At 44.3% G+C, this 16,480-nt stretch overlaps 1 protein-coding gene across 5 annotated transcripts in view; it reads right to left on the reverse strand.

The window, feature by feature from the left end:
- Window positions 1-6,183: 6,183 nt before the first annotated feature.
- The window catches only part of LOC139753435 (uncharacterized), a 30,205-nt gene continuing 19,908 nt past the window's right edge, over window positions 6,184-16,480 (reverse strand). For 4 of the 5 annotated variants that reach the window (XM_071669942.1, XM_071669940.1, XM_071669939.1 and 1 more), the window contains exons 2-3: window positions 13,019-13,755; window positions 6,184-9,462 (exon numbers count right to left, since the gene is read on the reverse strand). In XM_071669942.1, coding sequence (XP_071526043.1) covers window positions 9,097-9,462; window positions 13,019-13,621 — 969 coding nt within the window. In that variant the 5' untranslated portion in view covers window positions 13,622-13,755 and the 3' untranslated portion in view covers window positions 6,184-9,096. The remainder of the gene's footprint in view (window positions 9,463-13,018; window positions 13,756-16,480) is intronic. The other variant, XM_071669943.1, reaches the window with a different exon arrangement.

Raw genomic sequence — 16,480 nt, forward strand, 5'->3', positions numbered from 1 at the left:
TTTTGCCCTCTAGCATCAAGACTCAGTGGAAGGGACGGGCTACTTCGAGTAAACGATCGTTTAGTTAAAACGTATATGTAGTTGAGGTGAATGATAATACCCTGAGAAGTCCTATTATCACCATCCATGAGCCTGATGTAATCAAAGGAAAGCTGGCTTCCAAGGAGAGCAGCCAGCTAGGGGCCATCATAACGATGGACAACATGACTGTGGTAAATGTCGACATCCAGGCGCGCGCAGGAAACTGCAGAGGAGTGTGTCCTGTATGGACGTGTGTTTAACCACGCAAAACAACCATGATGTAGGAAAGAATTGCATTGAAGTGCTTTTTCTTTTTTTTTCAATTCTTCGGAGAATTGGATGAACGAGAACGAATGGATAAGGATAACAATGAAGGGAAAAAAAATTACGACGGTATATGAAGTAGTGAGACACGTACTCCACAGAAATGGTGAAATTCTTCATTAATGAAGGATTTTAGCTACGAAGAGACAAACTTGGGGAAATCTAGGTCCTCATGGAGACACAAGTTCCTTTAATGCGTGATAGAAAATATTCTGTATTAGTGTCCCTCAGTACATTTGAATCAGAGGGGCTGAATCACCATTTTACTATACTCCTACCTTGGGAATTTTCGAAAAATATAAATCTTTGTCTTATGTATCCGTGCTATAAGCAAGATTTTTCTTTTTTGGTTTAAAACACATAATATAAAAGAAAATATGGACTATCTCTACTAACCTGTGTGGTGGTGAGGCAGGCCGTAGCAACTGCTTTTTGTGCCAGCCGTACGATGATAATATGCAGCTATGTAACATAACTCGTGCGCACCTACTTTGGGAATTTTCGAAAAATATAAATCTTTGTCTTATGTATCCGTGCTGTAAGCAAGATTTTTCTTTTTTGGTTTAAAACACACAATATAAAAGAAAATATGGACTATCTCTACTAACCTGTGTGGTGGTGAGGCAGGCCGTAGCAACTGCTTTTTGTGCCAGCCGTACGATGATAATATGCAGCTATGTAACATAACTCGTGCGCACTTTCTTTACGACATCAATATTTTGGATCTATTACACTCATGCGTACATAGAATTTCTCTACTCGGTAATGGTATCTCACCACCCGTAAATAACTGATGCTTTGGTATTGACCATGTTAAACACAGTAGATATAGTAAAATACATTTACATATTTCCACACTACACACTTCTATTTTCCATCATTGCTTTTCGTATTGTTACACTTCGAAAAATGGATTCTGAGAAACCTTAATCATCACAATCGTTTTCAGTCTCTTGATAATTATACTCTGTCAGAATCATGTATGTAGTCTTATTCTACATCACAAAACACACAAAAATTTCATCTCATGTAGTATCATGAATTTTTGCAGCTTGGTATCATGAATTTTTACAGTTTGGTGATGTTGCCTACGTTTCCTTCACACAACCACAATACCAACCTGTTTCAGACACTATCTTGGCCATCAAATCACTCTCACAATACTCTCAGATATAGTCCACCTCCTCAGAATTCTCGTCGGCAGAATAGACACCTGGTATACCCGCAAACACTTCCCTCAAAAACGAATTGTGTTGAAGCCGACGTCAACATCAGTTCCTGCGCATAGGTTAAATAGCGGACGCGGCAAAGCACCAAACCCCTCCTCACACTTTGGGTCTGTGATGGTTACTTACCTTCACTGCTGGCAGTACAATGCTCTCCTCCCTCCTGCCTCAGGGTGGTTTTTTTTTCCACACCTTCGTGATAACTACGATCATTGGATTCACAAATCACTCTTCTGTGTAATGTCCAACTGAAGTATTTAGAAGAAATCGATGTAGTAATTTGCCGTTTTCTTATACGACTCACGCGAGGCGAAATTGTTATTCTATCCACTTCGGCACTGTGGTGGTGGTTGCTGGCCACTCGAGCGGAAAAAAATATGGATGGTGTTTGGAAATACTCTTTGAGATGCCAGTAAGTGAATTGTATATGATTACCTTCCCGGCCGCGCGCCAACTTTTTGAAAATGAGGTACCGCCTGTGGGATACAGGCAATCAACTCCCAGAGGTGAAGTGTCTCACATATGGGATATCAGAAGCCAGTGCGTTAAAGAGCAGCAGCTAATCAGGTTAACGGATTCAGAGGGGAATGATTTGAGGAAGGTGATGTAGTAGAGATATACAAGTCGCTGATGGATGTGTTCAAAAAATGTTTTTAACAATGGGAAAAACCACAGCCCAACACCAGTGAGGCAAACTTACTGCTAAAGGGCTCTTAGCCCACGTAAGTCTCCTGATCAGGTTCCTCCGTGTCTGCTGACGAAGTGTGGTGCAGATACGCTTGAAAGGCCGCCTGAAATATGCAGCAAATCGCTGGGGGGGAAAAGGTTAAGGGGCCAAGGGAAATGGATGAGGAGAAGAGTTCTAGAAGTACCTGTTCTTTCAGAGAGGAAGGCTGGGAAGCTGTACTGAACTATATACTCGTGTCTCTCACGTGTGTGTGTGTGTGTGTGTGTGTGTGTGTGTGGCGCGTATGTCACGGGGACAGAAAATCGGAGAGAGAGAGAGAGAGAGAGAGAGAGAGAGAGAGAGAGAGAGAGAGAGAGAGAGAGAGAGAGAGAGAGAGAGAGAGAGAGAGAGAGAGAGAGTACAGTATCTAAGCGAGGAGCGCCACGGATTCAGGTCAGGTGCAATCATTCTCTTAGACGAAATAGAAGAATGGTTTGCATTTAATGTATCTGGACAGCTAAAAGAAAAAAAAAAAGAAAAAGATTACCACTGTGTCACGTAGGAAGTTGCTGAAGAAGCTGGATCTTCAGGGAGGATTAAGGGGGAAAAACTCTTTCGATGGACTTAGAATCATCTCACTGGAAGGGAACAATGAAGGGTGTCGGAGGAGCCCTCTCGAAGTGGACTTATGTCACCTTCGGCGTGCCGCAAGACTCTGTCCTGAGACCATTATTCTTCTTGATCTACAGGTACGACTTCGCTGAAGGACGAAAAGGAGTACTGTCTCGTAGTGGCCCTTTCGCTTTAAATGGATCCATCATTTCCTTACACCTGAATGGAACTCAGCTTTGAAGCTGCAGGAACCTCATAAAAGGAGTAATGGATATATATATATATATATGACTGATTAGTAATGATGTTGAATGAGGTTATAGGTAGTGTGTGTCACATCAGAGGAACAGTTACCGGGGGCTAGTGACATCCCTGTCGACCACGTTCAGAGAAATGGTCCAAAACATAGCTATTTATCGTAGCTTACGTGCAGTACCGCAGGTCTTGAATGCATGGAGTTATCATGCCTGGCGTGCACACACGCAGGTCCTTTGCTCCTGTGCGAACCTGAGGGCCATTTGTTCTCTCGCCCTCCTGGAGGTTCTTTGTTCCTTTTTTACGTCTGTTTCTTTGTTCTCATGTGCACCTGGGTGTCCTTTGTCCACCTGAGAATCCGAAGGTCCTTTGTTCCTTTGTGCACCTGGGGGTCTTTTGTTCTTATGAACACCTGAGGGTCCTCTGTATTTCCTACTTGAGCTAGAGGCTTCTTTGTTCCTTTGTGTACCAGAAGGTCTTTTGTTCCTGGAGGTCCTCTGCTCCTGTGTGCACTTGGGAGTCATTTATACCCGTGTCTACCCGAAGGTCCTTCGTTCTAGTGTGCACCCGGAGGGTTTTATATCCAAATGTCAAGGTGAAGGTGCTCAATCCTTTGTACTACATGGGATCTCATTTACGAAAAGTACTCGCGCGATCATGATGGTTGTTAATGATATAAAATTCACTTACCGGCATCTCAAAGGGTATTTCCAAACACCTTCCATTATTTTTTTTCTCTTTCGCTCGAGTGGCCAGCAACCATTACAGTGCCTGAAGCGTTCCCATGCGCAGGTAGAGATGTTCCGTCTTTGTATGCAGATGGAGGTCTTCTGTCCCTGTTTACATGTGGGAGTGCTCGGCTTCTCTATGCTGATGGAAGTTTCCTATCCCTGGGAGCATGTGCGGGTCAACAGGTCCGGCTCATATGAGCCATTCATATCTACTTACCATAGTGTGTTTGATCTTCGTTTGTGGACTTCTAGGGATATATAATTTTTCCGTGTGGACGCATGGGACACTTTTCCATTCAGTGCAGACATGAAAGGAAGGATTACTCTCCTCTCTGTGGCTCGGGAGGTCGAGAGATTCTTATAGACGTCAGTGACACTATGTATGCCCTGCGTGTGGCCTACGAACCGGCCTGTTCTTCTGGGCACCCCAAGAAGTTACGAAAGTGATATCAGCTCTAATCTACCTTCCGCACACGCTTCGTTTGACGTCAGAGCCGCGGCAGCCAATCAGAATGCTTGAGGGGCTCGCCTTCTCTCTGGCAGGGTATGCATAATTCTCAAATGTCTGATCTTTTTTGGTAACAAGGGCGAGGGTATTCGTTAGGCTATACACTGATGACATCGTGAATGTGCTGCTTCTTGTCTCAGACAACATAAACAAGAGTTCGTAATTCTACCGTTGCAAAGGAAGGCTTTATATAGAAGTGAAAATGAAAACATTCCTGTTTCTCTTTCAGAATACAAATGACCAGAACAATAGACCAGGTGGGATATAAGATCGAAGAATGTTTAACGTGGATTCTTCTGTATACAGAAAAAAAAAGAGCATCGTAACCTCGGCATACGATTAGATACACTACAAGGACTAGCAATCTGAGTGATGTCATGTCTGTACGTTTTGGTTGGCTGGTGATGCTGTAATGAGGTTGTGGGGGTAAATGTTTTGTAAGAGTATTGCAGATATGGAACCTGTTGGTGTTGGTCCTTATATGTTGGTGTTACAAAATGACAGTGTTGGGGATATGGTGTTGTCTTTAGGGTTCAGTAATGCTGGTGGTGATGGCGCGATGGAGATGGTATAAGGGTACTGTTGTGAAGGTGTTGATATGATGGGGAGGGCGTAGTGGTATTGTGGTGGAAATGCAGGCACTGTGGAGGTAGCATAATGGGTGAATTTTGTGGCGCTGGTCTAGTGGCGCTGGCGTAGTGGCGCTGGTATAGTGGTGCTAGTGTAGTGGCGCTGGTATACTGGTGCTGATTATCTAGTGGATTTACACACTGGTGTTGTCGTGATGTCACTAAAGCGATGGATGTCGTGGTATCGGTCAGGTGGTATTGGTGTGATGACGTCAATGTCTTCATGGTAGTGGAGGCATGTGATGTGTTGATAAACTGGGACATGATGAGAACTGATAACACGAGACATGAAGGTCCATGAAGAGGTTCGTATTGATAGACTGTGTTGTGGTGCATTGAGATGCAGGGCGCTGGTGAAGTGGTGTTTGGAAAGTAGCGTAGTATCAGTGGAAGGATAGTGATGATAGTGTGGATGCATTGGTATAGTGATGATAGTGTAGATACATTGGTATAGTGATGATAGTGTGGATGCATTGGTATAGTGATGATAGTGTGGATGCATTGGTATAGTGATGATAGTGTAGATGCATTGGTATAGTGATGATAGTGTGGATGCATTGGTATAGTGATGATAGTGTGGATGCATTGGTATAGTGATGATAGTGTGGATGCATTGGTATAGTGATGATAGTGTGGATACATTGGTATAGTGATGCCTGTTTGATGGTGTTAGTATGATACATAGCACTGGTTTGGTGTGATAATGTGTGTGAGGGTGATGAGGTAATGTTGGCTGCGTAGGTCATTTTCCTGACGATGGCGCGGTGGGCTAGACGTGGTTGTGTTACATACTATGCAAGTGTGATGCTCTCGCTCTGCCTGTGTGTCTGTGTCTGTGTAACAAAGGTGAAATGATGTTCCTCAGGGCTGTTGGTTTCTTGCGTACCTTCGCCAGTAGCTTGGCCCTGCTATGCTTCTGAAGCTTCAGCGTCGTGTTGGTATGGTAATTTAAGAGTGGGCCGTTTTGATACCTGTTTCTTCCCCTACACCAATAAGCTTTGGAACTCCCACCTTTCTCACGTCTCTCGTGACTACTACAGCTTGATCCATTCTGAAACACAATATCTTCCACTGTTCAAAGACCCTTAAGTATTCTTCTCATTATTTCTCTATCTATTTTGTCCTTTTCCACTTCTATTCACCAGAGGGCTAGATCATCTTTTCGATTTTCCTCGGTTGTAGATACTGTTGTGATGAATGAAAAAAATAATCACATTGGGAGGACGCTTTTATTTACACATTAGACATTTTATTACAAATGTTAACATAACATAGATTGGTATAAACAAGAACATTTAGATTCTGACACTCCACGTGTCTTCACATTCACACCTTACGCACACTCAGTCAACAGACCCCAGTCGCTCGGAACACACACACAACTGGATGTTGTTATCAACTATTTACAAACACTATATTTACAGACTGGGACACTCATATGTCCCAGATCCTATCCACACTATCCCAGATGTGGAGCGCCTCTCACAGCAACTGGGACACTGGCTCTCCTTGATAGAGGAGGGCAGGGAGGAGGGGATCAGAGCATGTTTCTTGGCGTCTGTTCTCCACGTCTGTTGGGAGCTGGCCCGTCGCTGTGACGCTCTTTATGTACTAAACCTCGCTTGGTTAACACTCCAGTATTGTACTTTTCTTTCTTTTATACTATTCGCCATTTCCCGCATTAGCGAGGTAGCGTTAAGAACAGAGGACTGGGCCTTTGAGTAAATATCCTCACCTGGCCCCCTTCTCTGTTCCTTTTGGAACAGTATTGTACTATATATATATATATATATATATATATATATATATATATATATATATATATATATATATATATATATATATATATATATATATATATATATATATATATATATATATATATATATATATATATATATTCACCCTCATAAGGGATAAGGGATGAGGCCTCACGAATACTGAACTCCTTTTCCATACTCTACAAATAGATAATTACACGCACACACACACTCACTCGTACACACACACACACACACACACACACACACACACACACACACCCTCACTCGTTCACATGCACGCACACAATTGTTCATTACTGAACGTCCTTGATAACAAGACGGGAGGATGGTGTGGAGGTAGTTGTATTATCCTTGGGCTGTTAGCACCAGCCTGTTGTGAAGGCACGTGATCACCGGACCTGACCAGTAACTGGACAGACTTGAGCAGGTGGCTGCCATTTGCTCGAGCAAATGGGCCGTGAGCCTGAGAGTGTGGACGCTATGAATCAAGTAGTGCAGGAGAGAGAGAGAGAGAGAGAGAGAGAGAGAGAGAGAGAGAGAGAGAGAGAGAGAGAGAGAGAGAGAGAGAGAGAGAGAGAGAGAGAGAGAGAGAGAGAGAGAGAGAGAGAGAGAGATGTGTGTGTGGAGGTCGTGAGGTTCACTCCAAGGGTGCTGAGAGGTCGAGAGGTCGCTCCTAGAGGGCTGAGGGGGTGGGGGATTGTGTGGTTGTGAGGCCTTCCCCTCCACAGGAGGTCTGAGAGGTCGCGAGCTCACATTCAGAGGTCTGAGAAATTGCAAGATTACCCTCACAGGCTTGCGGGGGAGGGAGGTCTGAGAGGTCGTGAGGTCCTCCTGGCAGATCTGAGAGGTCGTGAGATCACCCCTAGATGCTCCTCTGAGAGGTCGTACGAAGACCACCCTACCTCTCTCTTCACAGGGCGGGGAAGGTGCAAGATCGCCCTCAGGAGTACGAGGGGTCTCATGATCACTTCTGAGAGCGCTGAGAGATTGACGAGGCGTCTCTCTCACAGCGCATGCCAGGCACACTTTAGTGTCCAGGACGCATTTGCGTTAGGCAGACGGAGTAACACAGGGGGGTGTGTGTGTGTCTGTCCTAATCGGAGGTGGTTACACCTGCAGGTAACATTCCCGGGGGCTTCCTCAAGCGTCACTTGGATTTGATGTTACGCGAGTGGTGACTGAAGTCTTTTTTAAGGGTGTTACGGCTTTAGTCGGTTGGTGACGCCGTCACTGGGTTTCGTAGCGACGTCACTCGGGTCATGGTGATGTTGATCGGATGGAATGATGATGATAATGATGATAATGATGTCACTTGATTGACTGGTATGTCGCTCGACTGACGGTGATGTCACTCGAGTGATCATGTTTATCAGGTGATGTGACGTCGTTCAAGGCTCAGGTGATCCCGACGTCACTCAAGTGATGTCACACGAGTGATGTCGACGTCAGAGGATAGCGACGTCACAGGTGAATGACAGCAACGCAGGGGGGATCGCTGATGTCACTGAGATACGTTAAGTCTTGTCAGGTATTACGGGAATGTGAACTTTCGTGAACTTAATTGTCAGATATTACGGGAATATGAACTTTCGTGAACTTAATTGAGAAAAAGTTACGAAAGACTGAAGGCTCTCGGTTCGTGATGCTTCGAACACCTTCGTCGTGTCATAATGACGTAGAAGTCACATAGGAAATTGAAGGAGTTGAGAATCATTGTTTTCTGACGTGAGCGAAGCCTCGAGCTGGGCGGAGGCTGAGGAAGGGGGTGAGGTGTGTGTGCGTCGGCAGGCATGAATGATGGTGCTCAGCCTTACCCAACACCCAAAGCGCAGGTCGCCAAGCCGGTGGAGTTGCGTCCTCGATGCACGAGTGAAACTGGCCGAACAACAGTCTTGGTGAGGCTGAGACATTCTTTGAGTGGGCACCATAGTCTGTGGGGGATAGGAACTCCTCTAACCTCAATGTCCAAGTAAACGAGTTCGAGTAAAGTCTTTGGTGATGACACGTGCATCGAAGTCGAGGTGACTCTTTTGCTCTCCTGTTGTGGAAGGTTCACTGACTGGGTTTGGGAGGGACGCGGCGTCTAGACTAGTGGGACAATACAGTCTTAAAAAAGATTCTGAAATAATTTTCATTTTCGGAAACTCACCGGTTCAACTAAGGATTCGCAAGACTGCGGAGATCTGAGTGAGTCAACCATCTGGACTTGTAGTGTGTCAGGGAATTCAACTAAGGATTCGCAAGACTGCGGAGATCTGAGTGAGTCAACCATCTGGACCTGTGGTGTGTCAGGGAATTCAACCCTGGTGCTTGCAACCCGAGGTCAGGGAGGGGTGACCTCAGTCTTGCTCCTGGTTCTCTGTCGGATCCTTGTCGCTCCTGAAGGATAACCTGATTGCGTCTTGGTAGGACGGCAGGAAGACGTCGTCCTTCTCGTCGCACGAGTCTTCAGCCGTGCCGTCCACCACCAGGTTGGGCACAGTTAAGAACTCCATCTTGTTGAGGAACTGTTTCTCGGGGTCGTGCGCGACAGTCTGGCTGCGGGGTTGCGTTGGGGTGAGGTGGAAGTGTAGGTCGTAGGGAGGCGGCTTCACCACGGCCGCCTCATAGGACGGAGGCTTCTCATTGGCCAGGTTCTCGATGGCTTGCTGCCTCGCCCGCTGCTCCACACCTTCGCTGTCTTCCTCGTCGCCTTCTTCTTCCTGCTGCAAAGGAGCGAGATGGTGATATTAGCACAGCGCGGGACTACCAGGAGTATTCGATTTACCCCGATCAAAGGAGGAGCAAAGCCTTGACAGCCTCAGTAATGCCTTGAGAAGTTTGGCCAACTGTTCCGTGTCTAAGCAACTGCTATACAACGGAAACTCATAAGACTTTGAGCTCACTCTGAAGTCTTTGAGGCAATATACTAATGTAATTACGTATGACTAGAGCAGAATTCTAAATTAATCTATACATATATTGATGTATCATGCATAAAAATCTATACATATATTGATGTATCATGCATAAAAATCTATACATATATTGATGTATCATGCATAAAAATCTATACATATATTGATGTATCATGCATAAAAATCTATACATATATTGATGTATCATGGATGAAAATGTATACATAGAATGATGTATCATGCATAAAATGTATACTTATATTGATGTATCATGCATAAAAATCTATACATATATTGATGTATCATGCATGAAAATTTATACGTAGAATGATGTATCATGCATAAAAATGTATACATATATTGATGTATCATGCATATAGATATAAGTTTGGGGTCATGCACCAGTCGGAGGATCCCTCGTTGTAGTGATTCTTTTGTTTCTTGTCGCTCATTGAAATGAAACTCTCGGACAAGATCTAACTCGTTAAATGATGCTGCTGATGCCATACTGACATGTCTGAATCATCGATGATTAGACGCATGAAGGAAAACCAAAATCGCATCGAACACATTAACAACTTATAATGTAAACATTCTTTCCTTCTCTAAAAACGATTTTGATCAAGCGAAAAAAACCCAAAGAAAGTAATACATGAAATACGAATTATTGACAAAGTCAAACGATAAAGACGCTCAAGAAAATGAATGAAAAGAACATAAGATTCCTGAGAAAGCAGATGATGGACATCAATAGACACGGTTGCCAAAAGGTTCCCACAAAGTCTAAATAGGTTCGTCCCATTGTTCCAAGACTGTGCATCTTCATTCTCATCCGGTAAAGTAACGAGAAGATCTGCTCTTGCTGCTAGTGACGAGAGTTCTGATAAATCTAGACCGCTCCTTTTGTAATGTCGTTGACTGAAAATAGATAGAAATGTAAGGCTGGTGGTGTCAAACTCTGACGAACAATAGCCAACTTAGTGCCCAGTGCAAGTCAAACAGCAGCTGGATACGCAGGAGCAAAATGTGGAAAGAAATTCCCCACAAGAATGAAGAGAGAGAGAGAGAGAGAGAGAGAGAGAGAGAGAGAGAGAGAGAGAGAGAGAGAGAGAGAGAGAGAGAGAGAGAGAGAGAGAGAGAGAGAGAGAGAGAGAGAGAGAGAGAGAGAGAGAGAGAGAGAGAGAGGACCTTCTTGTTACCTGAGACGCAGTACCATGCCCGATGTCGGTAGGTCTATACACGCGAAAGTAGACGAGGGGAAAAGTGAAGATCTAGTATAAGATGACGAAAGAATGTGAGCTTGAAGAAGCACCATTGCTATCGGTAACGAGTTTGAATCAACCTGGGAGAAAAGCGGTGAGGTAGAGGAGGATATGATAAAACTTATGGATCACTTTGCTCACTATGTAACACCACTAGGTACACCATGTGTTATCTAGCCCTAGTGACAGAGCTGAAGGGAAAGGGCAAAAAGGGTGTAGACGCACGACTTTGCCAAATATATAGACTTCGTAGGATTGGAATCCAAGGGAGAGTATGTGTCATTCAATGTCAAAGGTGAGGTAGGGGAAGATAATGACACTCTAATTCGTAGTGTCGTATCGTTGATCTGATGTTGAACAGCAACATCGTAAACCTTTTGTGTTTGTAATATACGAAATAACTAGCATGCTAAATATCATATATCCGTAACTGTCTTAAAGTGGAGTCGTGTTCATTGAAGTATTTTGGACTTAAAGTGGGAATCGTGTTTATTGAAGTATATTGGACTTAAAGTGGGAGTCGTGTTTATTGAAGTATTTTGGACTTAAAGTGGGAGTCGTGTTTATTGAAGTATTTTGGACTTAAAGTGGGAGTCGTGTTTATTGAAGTATTTTGGACTTAAAGTGAGAATCGTGTTTATCTAAGTATTTTGGACTTAAAGTGAGAATCGTGTTTATTTAAGTATTTTGGACTTAAAGTGGGAGTCGTGTTTATTGAAGTATTTTGGACTTAAAGTGAGAATCGTGTTTATCTAAGTATTTTGGACTTAAAGTGAGAATCGTGTTTATTTAAGTATTTTGGACTTAAAGTGGAAGTCGTGTTTATTTAAGTATATTGGACTTAAAAAAGGAGTCGTGTTTATTCAAGTGTTTTGGAAACTTGCGGTGGAAATGATCGGTCTACTCCCCAGGCATCTAAGAGAGTGAGTCGACTTGCACCGGGGCAGGCAGGGTGGCGTGGCCGTCTCACACCAGCTGAATCATAAACACATATTCAGGAAGCTATGTCGTCTGCACCTACCTACCCCGTCATGACTGCTTGGTAAGCCATGGTCTACCCAAGCTAGCAATGACTTCTCCTAACTCTATAATAAAGTCTTTCTCAATAGAAGTTTTTAAAATGAAAATATCTATCTATCGGTGGGGTTTATTATCTATCCTTGAACATTCTCTACGTATGGCAAGTAGTACTAGCGACCCAGGGTACGACACTGACGTACACGACAAATGAGACACCAAAGGGGAACCAAATCGTAGATTCAGCTCACATAGAGCGCTACCGGACTACGCCCACTCGAGGTTACACCGCGAGTGAAAAGTCACCTCTGGCAAGGTTGGTTACTGGAAGTAAAGTCTCGTCATCAAAGAACTTATTCCAAAGGCGTTCACACTGACCTGTTACTGGGGGTAGCGCAGTCTTGGGCTGCAGGAAACTTTGGGAGGAAGTCCTGGGACATACCAGGAATTGTTCTTAGAAAAAAGTCACTGTGGAAATCATAAAATACGTGGGATTTCTGAAGATATTCTGAGAACTCGCATTGCCATCAAAATAACCATTATATCCTGTGCCATCAAATATCCCACGGCATTTCGTTCTCAAGGTAGGCATGGGCCTGCATCTGGTAGAGTTGGAAAGCCTTTCGGAATTTAGAGAGAATGTCTACCTTCCTCTATGGTCATGTGAAGGTCACAAAGGTGAGATAAGGTCAAGGTTACCCTTAAATAAATTATTTATCTTTAGTATCTCATCAACATATGCTATCAACATTTGTCCGTTTGACATGAGTTAGGTGAACTTATAAATGTATCATATTCGAACTCTATATATTCTCAGTCGAGCGGAAAAGGGAGTTTGACTTCCTCAACGAAGACGTTTTAGATCTTTTCCTTAATATCTCATCTATTGTCTGGACTTCAAGAATCAAGAATCCTCAATGACGAGGTGATTCTGAGGGATCCCCAGGTACGTAGTAGGCCATCCTGGTTCTCCTAAAGTCTCTCGAACTCCAGTGTGAGTGATCAACACCCTCCTCCTGCTGAGGTCATAAAGCTAAGGGGACTGATCAGGGTAGTGAGGACCAATGATGCACTTCGGTACTTACGGAAGGGTCGCTCTCCTGTTGAGCTTCGGAGAGGTTGTTCGCGGAGCAGTGGAGTACCCCTCGTGCCTTGAAGAAGCGGACGATAGCATGGGCGCCGACGACGCACAGGAATGCCGAGAACCCAGGCCCGAGACCCCACCAGTAGAATGAGTAGTAGATGATGACGAAGCCCGCGATCCAAGGGCAGAAGTCACAAGCCGTGCGGAGGGACGATTTTAAGGCAGCCTGGACTGTCTGCCTCTGCTGGCAGTTGCCGCAGCCGTTACCCTCCCTGCCTGACATTTGCGGGGACACAAACACCACGAAGTAAGGGCTGCCGCTGCTGTCCGCTGTCTGCGTGGCTACCTGGGTGCCTGCCGGGGGCGCCGCCGGCGGGGCGGCTAGGTACATCGAAGAGGCGCTGTTGCGGCCAAGCGCGATGGCTTCTCTACTGCCCATGGAGGTGGCCAGCGACGTCATGCTGCTGGAGGTACAGGTACACAAGGAGCCACATTCACTGCCTGAGTCGTCGCAGTCATCGTGTCTGTGGGGGTCGGGGTCTTGGCTGTAGGGATCGGGGTTATGCACGACGCACCCCTTCGGCGGCACACAAGACGACGACATGGTTCTAGGGGGGAGGAGGTCGTGGAACCAGAGGTGGTTCCCCCTTTTTTTTTCGTAGCTTGTGGTTTGACTTCTGTGGTTGGTATGATGCTTTAAGTTGCGGTTGTGACCTCTCAGGCGAGCAGCGTAGCAACCTAGAAGGAGAATAGAGCAAATATTAATCCTTTCTGGAGTAATTGTGATCAGTTATCTGTTTATGTGTCAGGAATGAGTTACAATGACTCACACAGCGCAAGTCGGTGAGACGCGTCTTGGGGATACGATCCGAATTTGCTCTCTGCTGTTAAGAACCTGTCTTTCAACACAGACTGAGATCCTTTATGACACACAGAGTCGACCTTTCTTCAAAAAGAATGATGGATCAATTCACAGGCAATCCTCATGTGTTGTTATGATGAGGGGAAAGAAGCTATGTGGGCACACCTCAACCACAGTTGTCTTGATGCCTGGAAGACACCGTGAGATGTGATCGTCTTTGAAACGGTGACAGAACATTTTGCTTTGATCGTCTCTTTAGTCACAAAATTCTCTCATCAGATTCCGAAACCGAGTGAAAACCACATCAGTGTAGGATACCTTCCCTGCTCCCAAGTAGATCTTCCGTCGTTCAAACAGACCACATCTTACTTTGCCAAAGTACCCAACTCCGCATACCTTTCCTGTTCGTACCGAGCCATCATTCCTGGCCTAACCGGGTCATATCTATCCCAACCAACTATTCTTGGCTCTACCAGGCCATAACTGTACCTACCATACTATCCTTTGCTTTAAAAGACCAATTCTATCCCACCAATCCATCTCTGGCCATACGAAACCTTCCCTATTCTCTACCTATTCCATACCAAAATGTTCCTTACTCTTACATACTATAATACTTTTTGTAATTACTCAAGTTATTCCATTTCATGATGACCGATTCATGCACCCACAAAGTGTATTACACACAGCGAACATAATTCAACAAGTAAACGTAGCTGTTTTAGTTCCGCTTAATAGCTCAAAGTCTGGCACATCAAGCATTTTCCACCTCGCTCTATTGTTGAAGATAACATAGACATTGCTAGTTTTTTTCGTCTCTAATTATGCATATCCAGACCCCTCGAGCAACAAAACTACCTGAATCACTGTTACCAGTAGCCTATCATTGTCCACAACAGATCATTTCCAACTCCAACAGCTATCGGGCCATCTTTGGCTCTTTACAGAACTATCTTGGCTACGAAGGAATGGCCTTCGACAAGGGGAGGTGCCACAGAATAGCAAATGGTCAGCAACCTGAACATGAATGGTAGAACCACATTACCTCCTCCATCACGGACGCCTCACAAGGCATGGACTATGCTGGCCAGGTCCTCTGTAACTAAGTTGCAAGACATTGCCATGTGAACTGTATAGATAAAAGGATTACGCAATTTCGTGATGTTTGAATGCACGTATACAGGATCCGATCTACTTAATTCCTTCTATCTGAGTGTCTTATCGTCTTGAGTCATAGTCATGACGCTCAGAATCCCTTAGTATCTATGAATTAGTTGTTTGGATTACCTTCAGCTGTTCCTGGAGGCCTGAATACCACTGTACAATAGCCAGACACCACCACGGGGTCTAACTTTCTCCTCATAAGTCTTTCTCGTAGACTGGCTCTCTCTTTCTACCTTAGCTCCGGCGTTTATACACCGTAAATGTAAACTACGGTCAATAAAGAGATGGACATATCTTTGTGTTAGGTCATTTCATTCTGCTGAATGTACATTAACTAAGCTTTATAGCAGCTGTGAGGATAAACTAAAAATGTGTATGAATGAGGCGTCGACAGTAAGAAAGCGACGTAAATAAGCAACAGGTGGCTGTGAGTCCTGGGCATAAACGAATGTAAGCAAGACTCAGAAAAACAAAGTAGTGCCAGGAAGCAAGAGATGTCGTCAAGATATAAGGTGTCCTTCATGAACTTACTGGGTGTCCATTGAACAAGATGTGTCCCCGATGAAGCAGTAGTCCTAAGAAGCAACGGATGTTCGTAAAAATAATAAGATATCCTTAACATGAATAGAATAAGAGACGCCGTGATGATATGAGGGATTTTACACTGAGTTTTGTGTCAGTTAAAGACCATGGCCTCAATAAAAATGAGGAGTTCTTGAAAAGTTTTTTTCTAATAGACAATACGTCCGTATGATAGGTGTGTTTAGGATAACCATCTTCTTCATGTACACTCTTTTGTTCTATTCATACTTCCTTTATTCACGGTACCACGCATTCATTCATGTATTGTTTATACACGACACTTCTTGTTTCTCCAAACTTGCTTATTTTCGTTGTAGTGAACGACAAGACATGGGTGAGACATGTACTAACCACGGCCATCTTGAATGAAAATAGAATAGCGTAGAAACTGAATGAAGATTTTAATTAGAAATCCTCTAGTCTTTGTTGAGCTGACCCTTGAAAGTAGGGAGCCTACAGGAAGAGAGAAAGCTGAATAGAAATAGAAAATTCCACAACTACGTTCTTCAAGGAGAGAAGAAGGTATCATAACATTCAATCTTTGTATTGACTTTATTGACACAGAGACTACAAGAAACACTAGCCTGAGGTGTGCCTTGGGCCTTCATGGGAGGAGTACAAGCAGACAGGTCAAGGAGGGAGTATCTGAAAAGGGAGAGGAGCAACAGCAACTAGGGGGGAGAGGAACGGATGGTTGGGGAGGAGAGAAAGTGACTCTAGGAGAATTAATAAGACGAAAAGCTTTTGACAAAGAGAAGTGGAAGAGGGTCCACTCTGAGTGTGTAAACACTCCGTATTGACGAAGTTTAGAAAGCAAAGGGTTACGTCACGTCTTGTCAAATGATTTCGAGATGT

Source organism: Panulirus ornatus, chromosome 14, assembly GCF_036320965.1.
Source record: "Panulirus ornatus isolate Po-2019 chromosome 14, ASM3632096v1, whole genome shotgun sequence".
Taxonomy (NCBI): domain Eukaryota; kingdom Metazoa; phylum Arthropoda; class Malacostraca; order Decapoda; family Palinuridae; genus Panulirus; species Panulirus ornatus.